Raw genomic sequence first — 20,591 nt, 5'->3', positions numbered from 1 at the left:
ATGTTGGTGCATCACAGGAAGCAAACAGCATATGCTGATGGATGTTGTCCCTAAACTGTTGTCAGTTTCTGCTAACCTGCATGAAAGGAGCAGGGAGCTCTGCCAGCACTGTCGACTCAGGGGAACACTGTGAGAGGATGTGGACTTGCTGCCCTCATGCAGGGTCAGTGTCATGTGTAAGCACAGACACAGGGCATGGCCTGAAGTGACTCAGGACCAGCCTGAGACTGGCTGTGATAGGAGACGGTGGAGAGGCTGGGATACATCAGCTGAACAGACATGAGAAGGCTGATGCTCAGTTTGTGAAGCTGCAGGAGCCCAGCTTTGGGATGTACCTCTGATAAACGTTTTTGGGGAGGGTCTGTCTTGTGGGGTATCCAGAGGGATCCATGATCTCTGAGGAGGGTGGTGTGGAAGATATCTCAGAGGGAACATACTTTCCTGTAGGCTGAATGTACACCAGCCAGGATCCAGTGTAGTAAAGCGAGAAGAGAGTTCTGGGCACGTTCTTCATGGTGCAGATGAGGGTGATGGGTCTGAGGCTGAGCAGAGCTGTAGGTTTCTGTTCCAGATGGTCCGAGTGAGTTCACAGGCGCAGTCATTCCTGTTTCTGCTTACCAGCATATATCTGGTGATTTCCTAAGAGAAGACACAAGCCTCTGTGTGCTCCCCTCCGTGTGAGCAAGATGTACGTAGTCACAGCTCTGTGAAGGTAAGCCCTTTTCCTCTGGCACGAGCCAAAGCAATGTCCTCCTACTACAGCCTTCATGGAGAAGGTGTTCAGGCTTAATGCATGTTGGGGGAAAATAAGAGGCTGAGCCCAATGTTGGTGGCTGTAAAGAAACAATCAGCAAAGGCAAAAGGGAGCCAGGAGGGCAGGGTGCTGGGGTCTGTGTGGGTGGCACTCAGCATTCCCCAGACTAAAAGCAATGTACTCCTCCTCTGTGCAGCATCCTGTGTCAGCTCACAGGCCACCAGCTGGGGCTTCGTTGTTTTTAAACCTGCTGCTTTGCTGACTAACACCTCCGCATTCTGCCTGGCTCATTCATATTTTACCCTATTTCCTGAGCTTTGAGGTGGTTTCTTCTATTGCTTTCCCTTCCAGTAGAACACTGTTACTCAGGCTTCAGCTGTTCTCCTGTCATTTTTGACTCATTGCTTATGGTAATTCATGATTATCTCCCTCCTAAATGTCACCAGCCAGTAAAGGTGTCTTTGCCTCTAGAATTATAATACCTGGTCTTTATCTTTGAGGATACTTTGGATATTGTTTTAATTCCACTGTGACAAGAATAAAATACAAAGGTAGTACTGATTGTGCAGATATTTTCCCCACGTCATGAACTTGATAACTGGAAGTATCACTAACTCTGTCTTCTAGAGAAAGGAATTGTTAGCTCTAATTGTTATTTCCTTCGTATTTTTTGTTTCTGATAAATACATATAGATGTTGTCCTTCTTCCCGTCATGGTAAAACGATTCTGTCTCATCAATAACTCTACCATAATCTAGCACAGCCTTCCATGGTATGCCCTTTATACTTGCTGCTTGTTGGATATGGCTACTGCAGGCTGTGCTGAGGTTACAGCTGAGTGGAAGTAGTTGTCTTGTATCTTGAATCAACATAAATCCATGGCAACTGACAATCTTCAGGTCTAAGTGCTTTACTTGGGGAGCTGGATTCAGCTGCTCTGAAGTACCATGGAACCTCAGGCATCTCCTGAGGTGCAGGGCAGACAGTGCAAAGTACCTCTAGAGCGGTATGTTCTTGGAGATGATCACTGCACAGTGAGACCGCTGACTTGCTTCATTCAGGTGATAACAGGTTATCAGGACTTCTGGAGATGCTGCATTTATATCCTACATCATTCCAGGTTGGATAGAGCAGGTACAGCCACTGAGAGACCTGGTGGTTCACACTGTGCTGGGCTTCCCAGGACTGACGAGGTAAGCATCTCGCAAGGATCACAGAAGGGAAACTGCACAGATCTGAATTTTGGCAGTCACTGAGGGATAAACTTCCTTAAATTAAAATGAACTGTCTTAAACAATTTCCAGCTGCCACTGCTTCCCTCTCTCAGGTCTAACAACTTACCTTCAAACCTGCCTCTGCTTCTGTGCCCCTAGACACTAAACACCTCAATGCCCCTGGCTTGCCCCTGGTTTTGAGAGGGGAAACAGATGTCTTGGACCATTCAGGCCAGGGATGGTGTCTCTTGGCTACGCTTGTAAGGTAGCTGCTGTTAACTGGGCTGGTCAATGTGCCAGTTGTACATTGGTACAATATGCATGCAGAGGATCCTGTTTATGCATCACCTACAAGTATGGCACCAGGCCTGAGCTTCTAGAAAAGGTTTGTCCCAGCAGATGCTGCCTATGGGTTGTAGATGTTGTTACTGCTGGGAATAGTGTGGCATAGTACAGGGTCAAGTAGGCTGTGCAACTAAGTTAAATACTTTGCAGGCAGTCAGTAATACCTTTCTGCTTTTGCTCCGTGGTTACGCAGGACTCTCCAAGTTATGCTAGCACTGTAATTTGTGCAGCAGAAGGAGGAAGGGACAGCATTATGTGATAGAGATTGTCCTGCAGGCCCAAACCATGCTACTTCTGAAACATGCAGTAATAAGCATTTGATATTACAGAGCTAATTTTCAGAACAGTAATACTGGTGGTACTCTTACAACCACACCTGCCTTATAAATTCATTTTTGCATCTAAACACTTGTATTTTTCCTCAAACTTATTAAAATGAAAAAATCATGCATTGCTTTAATATTTTCCTTATAACTGATTAGGCTGCAATTATTCTGTATTATTCTTCTCCTGGGAATATCCCCTGATATAAAGACGTCTCTCCTTGTTCCTCCCTGTATATCAACATAGAAATCCAAGAGCTGCTCACTTGTACCGTTATTAACAGTTTCCTCATGGCTGTATATTCATTGCTCTAGACTGGGATTGGCAGCCATTTGAGGATGGGGTTCTCCTTTTCAAGAAGATGTCATATATGGTGGTAGCAGTAAGCTCCTGATTATTTTTTTCAAATACCTTATCAGTACATAAGAGACAGCTACTACTACTGAATGTGGACCTGGGACCTTCTGTCATTAGCATCTGACAATCTCATACTCTCTATGGTTTGTGATTGCTGCCTCCTGGTCTACATGAGGGATGGGGTTTATTTTGTTTCTAACCTACCATAAGATTGTTTTGTACGTAGACCAACCAGCCATGACTCTTCTGTATCTTCAGTTTCCCGTTATGGTTAGCTGAGCCTTGGGTTCTGGGTGTGAGCTGGCCCCTGCTGGCAGAGCATCTGCTGCTATGCTATACCAAGTCTTTGCATCTCCTGCTGCTGCATGGTGGGTACATGTTTTTTAGCTCAGCAGGTCTTGGAACACACAGCACAGGCACCCTGCACCCAGCTACTTTGTGCCCACTTCACTGCTGCCGTCTCCCTGGATTGTTCCAGCTACTTGATCCTTACCCTCCTGCCACCTGACTATGCTGTGTGTGCCAAGTCCTGTTCATAGTGCTGCTCCAATTCCTTTCCCCCTTGCCCAGGGGCACAAGCAGTATGCATTGTCTCCTTTAGTCCCACTTGATGTGCTGAGAAGAATAGACCATCTTCCCTCAGTGGTAGCCTTGCAATCTGCAGACCTCCAGCCCAGCTACGAGCTGCAGGCATGGAGTTAGGGCGGGGGGAGAACCCACCACCTGTGCAGGAGCCAGACCACCTCCCTGCCTGTGGTGTGAGGGTTGGTGCTGTCACCCTGGTCTCAGGGGCCATTTTAGAGACAGGTGGTAGCAGACCAAAGAGGTACTTGGGTGCCTTGGTTGTGGTACATACTGTACTATTTAGTCAGGTTTAACCATCTAATGCCTTGACACTGATACCTCACCACTGCAAGCCACTAATTCTATCAGGCCCATTAGTGACCTTTGAGATCTAAGGCTTGTGAGTTTGTTTTATCTACTCTCCCACCTTTTTCTCACATAAGAGTAAGAGAGCAAAGCAATACAGTCATAAATGGTGTGTGGGTGTTTGGACCTGAATTCATTGCCTCCTCTGTGCTCACCACATCCTTCTATCGGCACAGTAATACTGATACAGTGCTGACGTCAACTGCCATCTATCACTGTATATTCCAATACACTACAGCTCCCGGCTGCACACAAGTAGGCTTTACTCTGACTCAGTGCTGATGAAAGACACCTGCTTTCCAGCTCCCGCGCATGCAGTGTCTGCATTCACAGTAGTGATTTAGCCAGGCCAGCCGTGAAGATGTTGAAGGGCTGAAATGGACAGCTGAAAGGACGGGGCAAGGTAATGTCCATGTTCCCACCAAGTTTCCCTGCTGCCAGTTTGTTACTGCTTGATGTCTGTGACTTCATTGTAAATCTTTTCTATCGCTGACGTGGCCCTGTGTCCCTGTTGCTTTAGCTTTGTGATTAGGTGGCAGTGTATGTTGAGAATGAAGTTTTCAAGAAGAAAGCTTGCTTTTGTGTGTAGCTGGTGGACTGAGAGACTTCTTCCACTCCTTTTACTTGGCTGTAACTGTGACATTTATTTTCTCGTGCTTGGAAATATCAAAATGATTATTATTTTTTTACTTCACATAAACTGGACTCTTAGGCTCTTTTTCCTGTGGAAATTTGACAAGTGCATATAGTTCCTGGACACATTTCAAATTGTGAGCTTAGACTGTATCCATGTTTGGCAGCTTGTAGTACCCTACTTCCAGATACTTAGCAAAATAATCTTAAATGAAAAAAGGAATCCAATCTTTCCTCTACTGAAGAAGAGACAGCAAACTGTCTGTCTTGGCTTACAGGGAGGCCAAGACTGTGGTGCATGGCAGTCTCAAACCAGCAACATTGAGATTGGGCTTCAGCAGCTGGTCACAGCACTAAGGGGACACTATTTCACTCCGCGGTCCCAGAGCTGATGCTGGGTTACAGTCTGTGAAAGGGCATGAAGGCCTGAGGAGGAACAGCAGTAGCTCTGGGGACTCTGCATTCTCTTGGCCCATCTGAGCAGGGTGCTGGCTTCCTAGGCAGTGGGATCCCTGAATATTCTCAGTACAACAATGAATTTCTTGGCATTCTGCTGGTAGAAAGATGATTTTAAAAGGTAGTTGACAATTGCATAGCCCTGACTTTAGGACTGGTGATTTCTAGGCCTGTTCTAGACTCAGTGACCTGTTCATTTGGCACAGCTCTTCTATGAACGTGCTGCAAGAAACAGAGCTCTTGATGCTAAGAGGTCATGAGCAGGCGCTGCATCAGCTGAGGAGGAGGCTGCCCATCTCCAAGGTGGTTGCTTTCATGATGCAGCCAGTCTTAGCATGGAGTTGGGTGAGCATGTTTCAGGTGGCATGATAACAGGGTGCCTTTCTCAAGGGAATGAGCCAAAGGAACTTAGAGAAGAGTTGTGGATAGATGCATGGGAGCATGGGTGTGGTTCAGCAGTGGGCTGTGCCTTAGTAATCAGGGACTGCGTCACTAGAAGTAGTGGTAACGACCATAATTACTGTACGGAGAATTGGGACTAGAGGGGTCAGGAAAAGATGTTTTCTCAAGGAAATGTACAGTGCAGAAAGAAGGGCTGGAGTGTGGGGAAAGAGCTTCTGTCCTGTTGCTTGCAGCAGGAAAGAGAGACTAGCAGGGTGCACGGGGCTCCGTGCTGAACCAGAGCAACCGTTTCATTTGGCAAAGGTGTTGAAAGGGAAGAAGTGGCAGCAGCAGCAGGACTGAGGTGCTGTCACCATGGCGTGTTTGTGGAGCCTCCTGAGTGAGCCCTGCTGATCTCATCTGTATGCTGTGGTGCCTTGAGAGCAAGTCTCAGTGCTCACATGGGTCTAAAGGGGCTTTTTGGTAGCTGCTAAATTTATTTTGCTTTCATTATTTGAGTAAATCTGGAAAATTTTTAAACACCACAAATATTCCCCAAGTAGGAGAGGCCTCACTGGCATTCTCTCTGCTGGGTGACTGGGTGTTTGCTGCTAGTAGTAGGGGAGGTGCAGGCACCCCAGGACCTGCACCAGGCCCTGACAGGAGCCCTGTGTATCGCTCTGGTAACTGCAGCTTGCTGCCCATTCTTCACCCCTTACCTTTTTCACAGTTGCTTCTCTGCAACCCAGTGGGTTTTGCAGGGCTCTAGGACTTGTTGCTTGCAAGCGTAGGTTGCAGCCAGCAGAGGGGCTCCTGTGGGTTCAGTCACTGACTCTTGCTGCTCTGTGGCAGGCTACGTGGACCCTCCCTTCTGTCTGTGCATCCTTGCAACTTGCTCCAATAGAATTATGTCCCAAAGCAGATTGCTTCTCCAAAGCCTTGTCCCTGTGTAGCCTAGCCCGTTTCAGAACACTGTGCTGAAACCTGTAGTGGGTACCAACAGACAATACTCTGTTACTCTGTAGAGAGTTCATTTTAACTTGTTCTGTGCATATCTATGTATTTCTATAAAAGTTAAATACTGTGAAAACAGCCTTAATACTATGTGGCTTGAGGGCCTGGTCTGGGAGCAGGGGCTGTGGGCTGAGCAGTCATTTGTATGTGGTGCTGTTTCCTCATGCTGTTATAAGCATCTGGCTGTCCCCTTCTCTGAAGACTTTCCTATAGGTCCTTTTCACCAAAATGTATCAAGGCAGTCTTCCCCTGCAAAGAGTGTTGTACTTCATTCTCTTCTGTTTCACGTGGGAGACTGTTATTTTTGTTTTATTTAGTCTGCCTTCATGGAGTCCCTTAACTAGATAGTCCATGCTTATTTAACCATGGGGGAGACAAATCAGTGAGTTCTCACAAACACTGCTCAGACCCACAATAACATTCAGACTCTTATTGGACTAGTTCACTGTAAAGATGTTTAAGCCACAGCAATATCACTTCTAGTTGCAAGCCATTTCTAGTTGCAGGAAGCTGATGAAGAAAAAATGGGTTAGCACTTAACCCAAGTGTCTTCCTGTTGCATGGATAGACTGAAGCTGCAGTCACTTTGCAGCTTTCTTAGAGCACATGATGCTGGCAAGGAGCAGAGACTTCACTGATCTGTTTTATGGCCAGTTGGCAGGACCCCACCCCCTAACTCTTAGTCCACGGGAGAAATGCATATAGGAAAGCTGAGATGCCGTGCCTAAATTAGGCACTTCACTTTTAGACATGTAAATGAAGGCTAGATTAATTCCACCTCAACCTCCAACACACATGAGCAGATGGCTGAGCTGAACTCTTCTTTTTTTGTGTGTGGCTTTTTTTTTTTTTGCTCTTTTCCAGGACATCCAGTCAGAACCAACATGAGGAACAAACTATGGCTCAAGAGTATTTCCTTCTTCCTTTTATTCCAGTACAGTAAGTTCCCAGATGTATTTTCCTAGCTGTACACCCACAAGCCTTACCTTTTTGGCTGTTAATGTAGGCTCTGCAGAGACACACGGACATGATAGTGCCATGGGACAACAAGCACAAGACAGAGTGCTAGTGGAGAGGGTTCTGTGGGACAAGGAATTACGGGAAAGTCTTCATGGGGGCAGTGGAGGACGGATGGGAGAGGTTGCACAGCCGGGCAGAGCTCAGCCAAACTGCATCCCACTCCAGGGAGCAGCATCAATGAGGAAAACTGCGGAGGTAGTGCCTGCCTTGCACTGAAATGTCTTCTGGTGAGATGGGCTTTGGGTCCCTCCCTAGAACATTTGCCACAGGGAAGGTTCTGGTGGCTGAGAGCTGGGTATCCGTGGGACACATGCCCACTGTTGGCAGGCCAGTCAGAACAGTGGCGTGAACCTCTCCTGCTCTGAACTCCTTTGCTCAGGACTGTGCTGTACAAATGGCCACTGCCTCTTTCTTGATGATTTTTACCCACCATCCAAACTTCAGCTTGACTCAGAGCTGACTTTCTGAACATGTCAGCTGGACAGAAAAAGGCAGTGACAAGAGCGTGCCTGCAGGGAACAGGTGCAAGTTTAACATTTCACATGCTGCTTCTAGACAGAGCCTTGGACCTGCTCCAAACTTGAATTAGCAGAAAAGATGAATTCAGATGTATCTTTTGCCGTACAGGGCCACTGTGATGTCTAGTCTGTATTTTGTGTAATACAGGCCAGGGAATTACCCTGTATAATCTCATTTTGGACCAGACTAGATCTTACTGTTAAAAGTAAAATCCTTTGTTCTTTGTTTCTGAAGCTGCCAAGAATGGAATTCATCCTAGATTTGACTGGGTTATTCTAACATGTAATTATTCCCTTACCAGTAAAAAGTTCACCTCTTCTAAATTTTGTTAGCAAATTCTTGCATAAAGAGAGATGCTTGCAGCTTCCAGCTGCCTAGGAATAGTAGACCCTTAATTAATATCATAATAACATAGAAGAAGGCTAATTAGCGATACTTATTATCTTATTAATACTTGCTGCCCTCTCTGAAGGAAAGCAGAGGTATTAGCCCCCTTTTTTTATAGAAGAGTAAAGTTAGGCTAAGGAAGAAAAAGTGTCTTGTTCTCGACTGGAATAAGAAGTGTCTGTACCAGGGGCCTCAGGAAGCCTGTTGAGGGCTCAAAATGAAAAGTTAAAATTGAAATGAAACAAAATGAAGTTAATGAAAATTTCAGGACAAAATTCTGAAGTCAGAGTGAAATGAAAAAGTCAAAATGAAACAAAATAACAACCACATAATTTGAATCACATACAGTTTAATAAAACACGTGTACACACTTGGAGCCAGAGTCTGTTGCAAACATCCCCAAACTTCTGTCACCATCCTACCTCTTCAGGGATCTCGTACACAAAATTTGAGTGCTGCTCAGAACTCATTTAGGGAAAGCACTGTGTGCCCTGGTGCCATATGACTTGCAAGAAATTTTATGGTGAGCAAAGTTGGGGGAAAAGTTGGGCTTTGTTTTCCTTTTAATTTACCCTGGCCTGGAATTAGGCTGCACCCTATACTGGACATACCTGTTGTGCATTGTTACTGTAAATGCAAAGACAACTTGTTTGTGAGGATTGTTATTTGATCTGGGTGGTGGAGCAGATGTTTCTGGTCCACAGAACACAGCCACGTCTTTTCTCTTTTAATTTAAAACTACTACCCCTACGCTCCTGTTAGAGAGTCCCTCCCCATCTTTCTTATAAGCTCCCTTTTGTAAGGCTGCAGCAAGGTCTCCCCAGAGTGCAGCTTCTCTAACTAAGCAAGCAGCAGAATGGCAAAGGGAGGAAAACTAACAAAAATATTGGCATCAGAGGATTTGGGTGTCTGATGGCTGTGAACTAGTGTATTCCCATCAGGCCAGAGACAGCCTTGAGAATAAGCAAGGACACATGCATGATTTGATGTAACTACCTTGATACCTTCCCCTAGACAATGACAATTTTACTCCCATCAAAAAGGGGTGATATTGTACATGCAAGAGATCAGTTGTAGTAGACATGGTTTGCACTACCATGATATACTACATCTCCTACAGGTCTCTCCTCATAGTTATTCCTAGGGTAACAGGAGAGGCTTTTGTCAGCCCATGATGCTGTCAAGAAAGGGCTCACCAATGCAGACGTTTCTCACTGTACTGTGGTCTTCCCTGCCTTGAAATTCAGGGAGATAGACTATGTCATGCATAGAAGAATAGTTCTTTTGTACAGCACGTCTCAGGTGCTGATATGTGAGAAGAGCTTCTGCAGAATAATTAAAAGCATAAATGCTGTTTTGTGACCACTTACAAACAAGATAATTTTCTTAATGACCATAGTGTTACTTCTACAATTGCCCCTCACATTCTCTTTAGCAGTCTGTTTCAGTTTAAGTGATTGATAAATTGTGCCGATGTAGTATCAGAATGATTTATAGAAATTATAATAACTAGAAAGCTGCAATATCTTTTTGCCAAAATTCCATGAAAAGCTTATTCCAAGTTTATGGAGCTGGACATGAAAAGCATTGATGCTGCAGATATCAAGCTGTAGAAAACTGTAAACAGAGAGAATGGTAATGAAATAACTACTAAAATAGCACTTTTAAAATGTGCAAAGTACAATGAATGCTAGATTAGCAAAGGGCAGTTCTAAAAATTTAGGAAGTTATGTCATTAAAATGCTTGAATATGCTATTATTTCTGGATGGGACACCTTGTCTTTTTTATGTGCTACATAAGCTAGGCCTCTTGCAGAAATAATATGCAACTCTGGTGCAGTGACTGTGTAAGAGGAGACAGAGATACGTTTGAAAATTCAGCCACCGTTTGGGCATTTTCTGGTATTTCTGCATGTAATTTGCTGCAACAGCATTTAAAAAGAATTTTCTTTAACAATTACCTGGCTGTCAATGACTCACCTTCCTGCAGAGATGGAACACATCTGTACTCCATGACTGGAGATTTTCTGGGGTCTGGTGCAGAGTGGTCTGTTCTCTTCTGATGCAGTAGGAGCCCTACGGGCTGTGTATGTTGATAAAAATTCTGGTTGTTTCAGCATGGAAGCTGATATTGTTTTTTATTTCAAACCTACAGCTATGTGTTGTGAAAACCTCACTTGTTTTGTGGACTATGTACAGACCCTGTCCTGTATCCTGAGAAATGACCTGAGTGCCAGTTCATATAACCTTACTGCAACATGGTATGTCTTAGTAGGATGAGGCAGCAGGAACTTCTAACACCGCTATAGTGCAGTGATGTCCTTCTGCTGTCTTCCTTAGGTAGAGTTCTCCTTCCTCCTGCCATGCTGATGTTCAGTTTGTACTTCATACTCTAGTTGTCATCTGGCTTCTACACTAGCAAAGAATTCCTGGTTCCTGCAGCCACTGACTGCGCTGCTTGTTACTGATTGCTACACTGACTCTGGCTTCCTTGGCATTGTTTCCTCTCCTGTGCTGGGAATACGCTGCCCATTACTGCTTACAATGAGCTTCCACTTTTACGTGCTGACAAGGGATCATGCAACTTGTCCAAGCTTTGTATAGCTGCTGTTCTGCCCCAGCCAGGAAGTGGGTGCAGTCCTGGGCTGTGCAGTCCTAATGGTCAGCTTTTCTTTAAAGCTTTTCTTTCCACAAACACTTCAACATAATTTTTCTGTTTCTCTCAGAAAGCTGCTGAGCTGAGCAAATAGAAAGGGGAAAAAAAAAAGTCAATGTTCAAAGATCAATTTTTATTTGAACATGTTGCCTTTTTTTTTTTCCTTATGAATTTCTCGTTTTTTTCAGCAACAGATTAGTCCAACTACATCACGTAATAGATGTGGACTACTTCCTTTGTTTTGTTTTGGTGTTTCAGGGTTCCTGAGGACAATCCAGAAAACACTGTGGCTGCCTGCAGTCTCCTGCAATTGTCCACGAACACCAGCCACACACAGTATATGTGCACTGTGGACATGACTGAACTCCTGGCAGATGTCAAAGTCCAGGTGGATGTTACAGAGACAGCTGATAGGCGAAATGTGATTTCCAAAGGCTTTTATATGGTACAGAACAGTAAGTACAAAAATGGTGGGCTTGATACATATTTCGTGAGTCTATGTCCATCTGCCAGGGCAGTCTGGGCACAGAGTGAGCATGTCTGCCAAGGGTGGTGAACTGTGTTCAGTGTGCACTCCTATACACAGGACTCTGTGATTTTACTGCTGTCATTGTAAACTAAAGAACATTTTATGTTGGAGGCTAACCTTAGAGCTGGCCTGACTGTGCAAGTGACCATGACTACATGGAGACCTCCTATGTGATGAGTAGAACAAGGTGCTCTACTTCCCTCATCTCCCAGGGGTTATCAGCCCTTGTGATATTTCCTCCTGCTCCTTAGCTGATGAGGAAGTTCAGAAACAAGCAGCAGAGTCAGGAACAAGGAATGTTCAGAGCTGCTGAGGTGTGAGGCTTTGTGCACTGCTCAGGACTGCTCACTCTGAGAGGATGGCCCACCACCACTGGGGCAGTTATGGTCCCTGCTCGCTCTGCCTTTCTGATACCATGCTGGGCCATCTTTTGTGTCTTCAGTAATGTAGCGAAGATTAACACCATCCTGTCTTCACCCACAGTCAAACCACAGCCTCCTTTCAATCTGACTGCTGTGTTCGGAGAGGGTTATAATATTTCTTGGGAAACCATCTACCAGAATTCTTTCTACTTTTTGAACGAAGAGCTGGAATATCAGCTGCGTTATAAGAGAAGAACTGACACCTGGGAGGTAAGTGAAATGTCAGTTTACCATCAAGTAAGATGTGCCAGCAAAGAAGAGGCCAGCAGAAGCAGGACAGGAGCACTAGTGTGGAAGAAGGGTTCTAAGAGTTTTGAAAAGTTTCTCTTTGCTTGCCTGGACCAAAAACATGCAAAACTTTAAAAAAAAAAAAAAAAAAAAAAAAAAGTAAAAAAATATTTGAGAAGCAGAAGCTGCTTGAAAGGTACGAGATCCTGTGGGGAAGACTAGTAGGTCATTTGCTTCTTATTCTGTCCTTCATGGAAGGATCCCCCAAGGCCACATGCTACTGACCAGCCAGAACATGGCGCCACAGAAATGATATGAAAGCAGAGGGGATTCCTTTGCAGGGCTCCACACTGTGCAGCAGTGAGAGTAATATGGGAGTAGTCACTCCAGCCTTAACTATTTGGTGTTTAATTGTTCACAGAGTCAGAAGACTAAATCTGTTCATGAAGATAAACGGACACTGGTGATCCTGCCACAGGAACTTCAGGGGAACACTGAGTATGAGTTCCAAGTGAGAGCCAGACCCCGAGAAGACACTGGCTACAGTGGATTTTGGAGTGAATGGAGTTCCCCGCTGACACTGAAAACCAACCCTACTGGTAGATACTAGCTTTCCCTGCCCTTCCACTTGGTCCAACATCAGAGAATGCTTCTAGAAATCAAATCTAATTAATTAGAGCAAAAGCTAAATAGTCTATTAAAGGCAGGCATGTTTGGCTTGATTTACGGGTACATGAACCATAAGTTTGGGCAGGTATGTGCTGTCTATATTGATCTTACTGGGCTGCAAAGCCCACTTTACAGCTGTTGTGGTTTAATCCAGCAGGTATTTAGTTAAGCACCACCCAGCCATTCACTCATCCTTCACCCACCCCACCCTCAGTGGGATGGGGGAGAGAATTGGGGGGGGGGGGGGTGGTAAAAGCTTGTGGACTGAGATAAAGACAGTTTATTAGAACAGAAAAGAAAGAGAAATAATAATGATAATAGTAATAATATGCACAAAGTAAGTGATGCACATTGCAATTGTCCAGGCTGTCCCTGAGCAGCAGTCCCTCTCCCCACACCGCAAACAGCCATCCCATATAAATGTTCAGCATGACACCACATGGTATGGAATATCCCTTTGGCCAGTTCGGGTCAGACGTCCTGGCCCTGTCCTCTCCCAGTTCCTCATGCACCCCCAGCCTCCTCACTGTCAGGGTGGTATGAGAAGCTGAAAAGTTCTTGACTTACTGTAAGCATTGCTCTGCAACAATTAAAACAGCATGTTATCAACATTATTCTCATTCTAAATCCAAAACACAGTACCACACCAGCTACTAGAAGGAAAATTATACTAGCTGAAACCAGGACAACAGCATGGGAGGAGGGTTTGGCACGGCTGGCTGTAGGTTTGTTGCCAATGCAGGAGTGCAGCTTCTACATTCCTTCACAGTGTCAGACTTCCAGGGTCCTGCTTGCAGCTTTCAGAAATAGGAAAGATCTAGTGGAGGTACCTGCACTACTGGAGTTTCGTGTTGCCTTCAGCTGAGGGGAAAAAGAAGCCTGCTCTCAGGGCTAAGTTCCATATCTGGACTCCTACATTTGATGGTCATGCTAGGCATGGGTGTTTCATTCAGTAGCCATTACTCCCACTCTGCAGGGATCTGCCTTATGCACAGAGGTACACTGGTGTTTGCCATGGTGGAACAGGCTCTGAAACCAAAGACTTCGTTCAAACAGAGGGGAGGGCAGGATGACTGTGGTCAATGTCAGCAGTGCATGCTGTGCTTCCCTACTCAAGCTGATCCGCAGCTCAAATAGAAATACTAAATGGTACTGTGGCAGCAGGGTGATCACTTCATGGATTACCTGTGGAGGTGTCCCTAAATCAAGAGAAGTCAGAAACACCAGGAGTCTTAGGAACAGTGAGCTGTTCTGCCCCAGTCATGTTCATTGTCAGCTGCCCTCTGGCCTGGCTACACCAGACTGATGGACAGTTCCTTTTGTTGGTGCAGTCTTCTCTGAGCACCTTCGTTCATACCTGACTGCATGTACAGGGGGCTGGGCCACAGGCCTCAGCATCCCTAAGGGAAAATCTGGGGTAGAAATTCAGGGTCTTCTCTCACCATCTGCTCCTTTATTGACCAGGGTCTATTTAAATGCAAGGTGAGTCTGAATGAACCCTGTCTCTTTCTCCAGCAGTGACACAGACAGCAGGCATGGGATGGATGCTGTTGTTTGCTGTTGTCCTGGTGATCACTGCCTCAATCGCAGCCTTTCTGGCCAAACATCAGAGGTAAGAGCCCTTAGGGAAGTGGAGTAAATTCCCTTATTCTATTCTGCCAAAGATGGGGCATTCACATGCATCCTTTTTTACACCTTGTACAGTCATGCACAGACACAGTTGTGGGCCTGTGAGGGCCAGCAAAGTAAGGTCTCCATCTGATGTACTGCTAAGAGTACCTTGCTTTTCTCTGGGGGCCTTGCTGCCATTCAGCAGGCTGGGTGGAACAGGACACTGGTGCATGGGGATTAAGTAGAGGCCACCCATCCATCCTGGGCTGTTTTCCTGGTCCTGCCCATGCTCTGAAAATGCCCAGACAGGAGTAGCAGCCTGCCCTATTCCAAAGCTAATGCAATTCCCTCAGTGCAGGCACGGGGTCTCTCCCCTTTTTGGACGGCCATGTGCCCTTGCAGAGGGACAGTGTGCACCCTGCCACAGAGACGGTGCTGTGCTGGTGCAGCACCAGGGCTGGCACAGCCCATGCCTGCAGAACAAGCACATAAAGCAGAGTTCTGCCCTGTGGGTGCAGACCACTAGCCAACCCAGCCTGAGGAAAATGGCACCTTGAGCACGTGGTACTTTTCCAGAGAGGGGAAAAAATGGAGCGTGAGTATTTTTGTGCACAGGTCGTGGGGGCTGAGGCATCAGAGGCCTTGCTCACAAGAAAGGCCATTAGATGGCTCCAACAGCACAAGACATCCTTGAATCCCCAGCCACTGATTTTAGTGATTTCAGCTGCTTGAATTGGCTCTGGAGATGCCTTGTTTTGGATCTGTAATGTGTGCTAAACCCCAAAGCCTTTCTCTTTTCTTTTCCAGCTTGTGGAAGAAGATGGCTTGCATCCCAGACCCAGCTCCCTTTTTCAAACCACTTTACCTGGTGCATAATGGAGATTTCAAGGTATAAATGGGCCACATAAGTGAGTGGAGCACATGACAAAGATAAACTAAAAGACCCAGTACTCTTTCCTGGGCAAGAGATTCTCGTTAGGGCAGTAAGGGGAGAAAGCTATCTCAAAGGAATGCCGCGTGGGTACAGATGAGGACCAGATCCCAACAGTGTAGGTTCTGTGCTGGGAAGATATTTATGCCAGGCCTGTGCTGCTCATCCCCTGTAGGTACCGTCTTAGCAGGTGAGCTGAGCTCATATTTGAACTGTGAAGTCTGAGGTTGTGAAGGGAATGGACAAAGGGACACCAGGACAGTAACTGGGATTCTTCCAATACTCCAATCCCATGCTGCCATGAAGGGCATGGAGTAGACTTCACTGTAGAGCCAGATCTCCCAGTCCAGTCTCTGCAGTAACACAGGCTCAACGTTAAGCTTTGTAGCTCTCTCTGGAGAGTCACTTATGCAGACAACAGGTATGTATAACATCCTGGAAAGGTGAGTAGAGCTCTGGGAGGCAAATAACTCGTGTGACAATACTGTATGTCCAGCTACCTCCCTATTAAGGAATAATCTTTGTGAAGTGAGCAACTTTACCTAGCCCTCACAAATTCTCTTCTCATTTAACACCAGCTAAACTTGCTCATCTGACAAAGTGGCTTGCAAAGACCGCAGGCTTTGCTGGAGTTTTTGAGACACAAAAGTAAAAGAACATTGAGTATACATAGACGTTGTTTGTATTAAACTGAAGAGCAACCCACAATGCCATTATCAAACAGTAAAGATGCTGGCACGTAAGTGCAGACATCAGTGCCTCTTTCTGAGCAAGTTCCTGTTGTTCCTGCTGATCAGCAGCACTGATAAGAGACACTTCAGTGTCTGCTTTTTGTTTCTGCTTTTTCTTGGACACTGTGAGAGGGACACCAGCTGGGCCCTAATGATCTTCATGTACTTTCCCACTGTTGAATGGCTGATGTTTGCAATTGGGTTAAATGGCAAGTTTTGCATGGGCACCATTCAAGCTGAAGCCTGCAGTGATTGTGTTTCTTTTTCCTGCCTTCCTTTTTCAGCCCAGCTTTTCATATCTGTTTCCAAAGGGTACTTGCATCTACCTCTGAGGCCACTGGCACTGGTTGTTACCAGAGAAAGGAGCAAGTACCAGGTGGACCCAGTGTAGGAATTCCTAATAGCCAAGGGATAGTGCTCATAGTGGAATTGAGGCCACCCTTTGACACCAATAGCCATGCTCCTGTCAGAGAATCCTGTTGCTTCACCATGCTCAGCAGGAATGATGCCACTGCTACTTTCTAATTAGGTCATTCTGTGCTGCTAGGAGGGAATGAGCATCAGTTACAATATTGCTAAAGCTAAGTTGTTTCTGAGAAATTTAATAAATTTGCAGAATAAAGCAGCAGTCGCCCACACAGCCACAGCACAAGATGCAGAGGGTGTCAAGAGGATGTGGCAACCTCAATAATATGTGAACAGTCATCATAATCAGCTGGCAAAAAAACAACAACAATTGATCTAAGGCTTATTCAATTGCATCCTGCCTGCATTAAAGCAAGTGTTTAGGAAACTTCTGTGAATAATAATCAGCAAATGACAATAGGAAAGCTTTGCACAGAAGAGTCCTGGATTGCACAGGTAACAGTGAAAATGTTAGAGAAAAGTTAAGACAGAAAAAGAGAAGGGAAAGCAGAAGAACACTGTTCACTCTTGTGTGTACATGAGTTCTTGCATTCACATTGGGTGGGAATGTGCAAAGAATTGTAAAGAGAGCATAGTAAATATTCTGCTTGCTCAGTTCCGAGAGGGGGGTTTCCTGCTGTTTCTTTAAATAGCCGTTTGCACGTACAGCTTTAATAAGCAGCTCTTTGCAGCTTATGTTAAAAATAAATTAAAATAGACTTGGTGCTTCCTGCACATTGATTACTGTGGCAAAATCTCTCTCTCATGCAGCACTCTGTGTCAGAAGCCTTCACAGCATTTGTGAAGCTCAGTGTTGTTACCTGTTTTATACACAGCAGAAAGTGGCACTCATAAGAGCCGTCACTCAGATCAGCCATCAGAAAAGCATCAGATAGGTCTTGACTTTCAGTGCTGTGCCCAGCCTCTGAACTACACAGCCTTGCTAATAGGACTTACTAGCATTCACTAGTGGCACACACCACAAGTTTATGGTGGTCTGAATGATTCAGTGACTTCTTTGAAAATACTCTCTTCTTAGCTCAGAGAAACCTAGAGGTGCCTTTACTCTCAGGTGAAACTGAATGCAAGAGGCTCATGATCTAAATATAACACATGGAACAAGGCAGAATGTAATGCTAATGGTGATACAGAAGGGCAAGATTTAATGTGTGACATTCCCCTGTCATTCAAATAAGTGTTATCTGCACCAGGCAGTGGCTACAGCTCTTTGAGGTCCACAGCCCCTGCCTACCCCTGCTTTCTTCGTGTCACTGTGAGAGAAAAGACTAGCCTGGGGCATGGCCACACAAAAAAGATCTGGTGAAGCTTTGCCCTGACTCTCTTCCCAGGGTACTGCAAAGTGACAGAGCAGGGCTATGTGTGTTGACTGCAGATACAGCGTGTAGAGGAAGAAACTAACTTTGCTTTAGGAGAGGCAGTTTCCTTGAGAAGAGATCCAGGGAGAACTGGTGGCTTGGGAGGGGTACATCTGGCTGATGAGCCAGGAATGCTGCTATAGGCAGTGGCATTCTTTGCAACATGGAGAAAACTGCAAAGCCATGCCAATTTCTCAGAGCTAATTATTTTCAATTATTTGAGCCAGTTCTCCTGCAGCTGCCTGTGCCTGGTAATAACAGCATCTCACGCCCTGCCATTTTGGAGGAGTCAGTGATTTTAGAGTTTGACTTTGCCTCTAAAAGCACAAGGTCTTTGGTAATTTCTGTGGAAACTCACAGCTGATGCTACTAACCTCTCTCCCTCTCTCTGTATTTGTTTTTATGCAGAAGTGGGTTGGTACATCCCATACGAAAATGACCCTTGATTTCTTTGAATGGGGAATAGTCCTTCCGGAAGTCCTAGAAGTTTACAGCATGTGTCCTTCCAACAGTACTTCACAAGAGGAGATGAGTGAGCTAAAAAGAGATCTGCCTTCTAAGCCTTATGTGTCCTGCCTGACTACCCCAAGTCAGGATAGCCAGTCCCTGCTGTCTAGTGTGAACAGTAGCAGTGGGACTCAGGACCGGTCATATGGACATTTGTCTATTGACACTGTGACTGTAGCTGACGAATTTACACCTTGTAACTGCCAATGCAATTGTAACCGTATGTACAGGGGACATGAGCATACCAGTGATGAAGACAGTGCTGGAGAAAATGGTTACCCCAAGGTTAACATTGATGATGAAGACACAAAACTATCCAGTGACTTCCATCTGTCTGACTTGAGCACACAGGACAAAATACTTGCCTCAGGCTCTGTGTCCACAGACCACCTGAGGACAAGCGCCCCAGCCCACCAGAAAGTTGAAAGGGCTTTGGAAGCAGGGATGGGAAGCATCCTAGAAGCCCTTTGCTTGCATCCTAATCAGTGGGATTTGGAAAATCCAGCTTTTCTACCTTCTCCTGATGGTGAAAGTGTTTCCTACAGTGAAGTCTCCTATGACTTTTTACCTCACAGTGCAAGGCCTGGTGACAGTTATCCTATCATCTGCCTAGATTTGGACACTATTGACAGTGGCTTTGCAGACTCGGACTGTGGGAGTCCAGTTGACTGTGAATTTGAGCAAAACAGTCAGACCAACAGTGGGTCCATTCCTCTTGAGCAGGAGGGAGAGGACTTTCCACGGAGCTATGTCAAGCAATGGGTCTCTCATCGCTCTGACAGCCATGTCAATGGGACACAGACTAACTAAGGACTTGATGTTCCTTTGCAGATTGTAGGGCCTTTTCTATACAGTGCCAGAAGCAAAATGTCAGCAAAATTCAGAAGAAAAAAACAAAGTTTACTTGGTGTAAGCTCTACTGCATATAACTGAAAACTATTAGGCCCATAGAAATGTAATGCCTATTTCTGTTGCCACTTATCTTGTTAATGCTGCATCAAAAGTAACATAATTAATTTCTTATAAGCTTATAAATAGTACAAAACTTTAAAGTAATTTTCCCTGGCACGACTTGAGTTTAGATGTACATGAATCTTAGAAGTATAACCTATGGCAAGCATGTTTGTTATATTGACACTTCTTTACCCTTTCTTAACAACACAGGTGTTGTTACTTTTACTAACACAATCCCCTTTAAACTCAGCTGTAATAGTTCATATTAATTATGAATTATACCCATCGCTGTTCATGAGGTATAATCAAAACCAATTCTCATCATCAGAGAATGATGTGTCCAAGAGACCAATCATAACGCTGGTTTTAGAGGGACTTTGGCTTTGCAGGTAGAGTCTATAAATGAAGAGTCTTCAAAACATAATTCCAGATAAATTCTTTCTACAAAGGCTTCCTACTGAATCAGCATCTCTCCCAGCATTTTCCAAGCACACTAACTATAACACTGAACTATTAACTGTAGTTAACTATAACGGCTGTTAGAGCTATGCAATAATTTCAGGAATGTTGTCCCACCTGGATATGCCTGCAACTCCATCTTCTGCCTTGGACCTGGTCTGCTGCAGTTAACAGGTCAGTAGCACAAAGCTTAATCAATTTCTGCTGGATCATAAAGCCAACCATGAAACTGCTAGTTGCACTGCAACTGATTATTTCCCTCTTATGTCTCTGTATGTCTGTTTAGGATAACTGTCTTAAAAAGTTAATTCAGTACTGATATTGAATGTGAACAGATACATCTTATGCAGGTATAGTGCTACTAACCCAAGTACTGCTTGGCTGCAGAAGATCTTACACTGAGAGAGCCTGTGTGATTAACAATGTATGTTTCCAGTACAGTAATAATCTGTTCTTGTTGTGATACCAATAAACTCTATTCTCTCTCCCCAAGCTTTTTCTGAAGACTTTTGGCAACCCCACAGCTGCCTGTGGTGGATTCGTGTGGTGGGCAGCTGAACTCCACCACAGCACTCTCTCACTCCCCCTCCTCAAAGGAGGAGGGAAAGAAAATACTATGAAAAATGGCTCAAGGGTTGAGATAAGAAAAGGGAGACTGCACACCAACTACCGTCACAGGCAAAACAGACTCAGCGTAGGAAGATTTAATATAATTTGGGGATTGGACTAGATGATCTTTCAAGGTCCCTTCCAAGCCCTAACATTCTGTGTGATTCTGT

At 45.1% G+C, this 20,591-nt stretch overlaps 1 protein-coding gene across 10 annotated transcripts; it reads left to right on the top strand.

The window, feature by feature from the left end:
- Positions 1-237: 237 nt before the first annotated feature.
- IL21R (interleukin 21 receptor) lies at positions 238-19,297 on the top strand. 10 transcript variants are annotated; one of them, XM_013196879.3, is made up of 10 exons: positions 240-712; positions 1,875-1,947; positions 7,273-7,347; positions 10,490-10,595; positions 11,249-11,445; positions 12,003-12,151; positions 12,591-12,768; positions 14,354-14,450; positions 15,257-15,338; positions 18,301-19,297. In XM_013196879.3, the coding sequence occupies exons 3-10, from the start codon at positions 7,293-7,295 to the stop codon at positions 19,207-19,209; spliced, it is 1,773 nt and encodes a 590-aa protein (XP_013052333.1). In that variant the 5' UTR covers positions 240-712; positions 1,875-1,947; positions 7,273-7,292; the 3' UTR covers positions 19,210-19,297. The 10 variants fall into 10 exon arrangements, with proteins under 10 accessions (XP_066834054.1, XP_066834055.1, XP_066834052.1 ...); XM_066977953.1 differs by lacking the exon at positions 10,490-10,595 and having other exon boundaries at positions 238-712; XM_048061749.2 differs by lacking the exon at positions 1,875-1,947.
- The last annotated feature ends 1,294 nt before the right edge of the window (positions 19,298-20,591 follow it).

Source organism: Anser cygnoides, chromosome 15 (assembly GCF_040182565.1).
Source record: "Anser cygnoides isolate HZ-2024a breed goose chromosome 15, Taihu_goose_T2T_genome, whole genome shotgun sequence".
NCBI lineage: Eukaryota > Metazoa > Chordata > Aves > Anseriformes > Anatidae > Anser > Anser cygnoides.
This window is presented reverse-complemented; position numbering and strand designations above follow the sequence as displayed.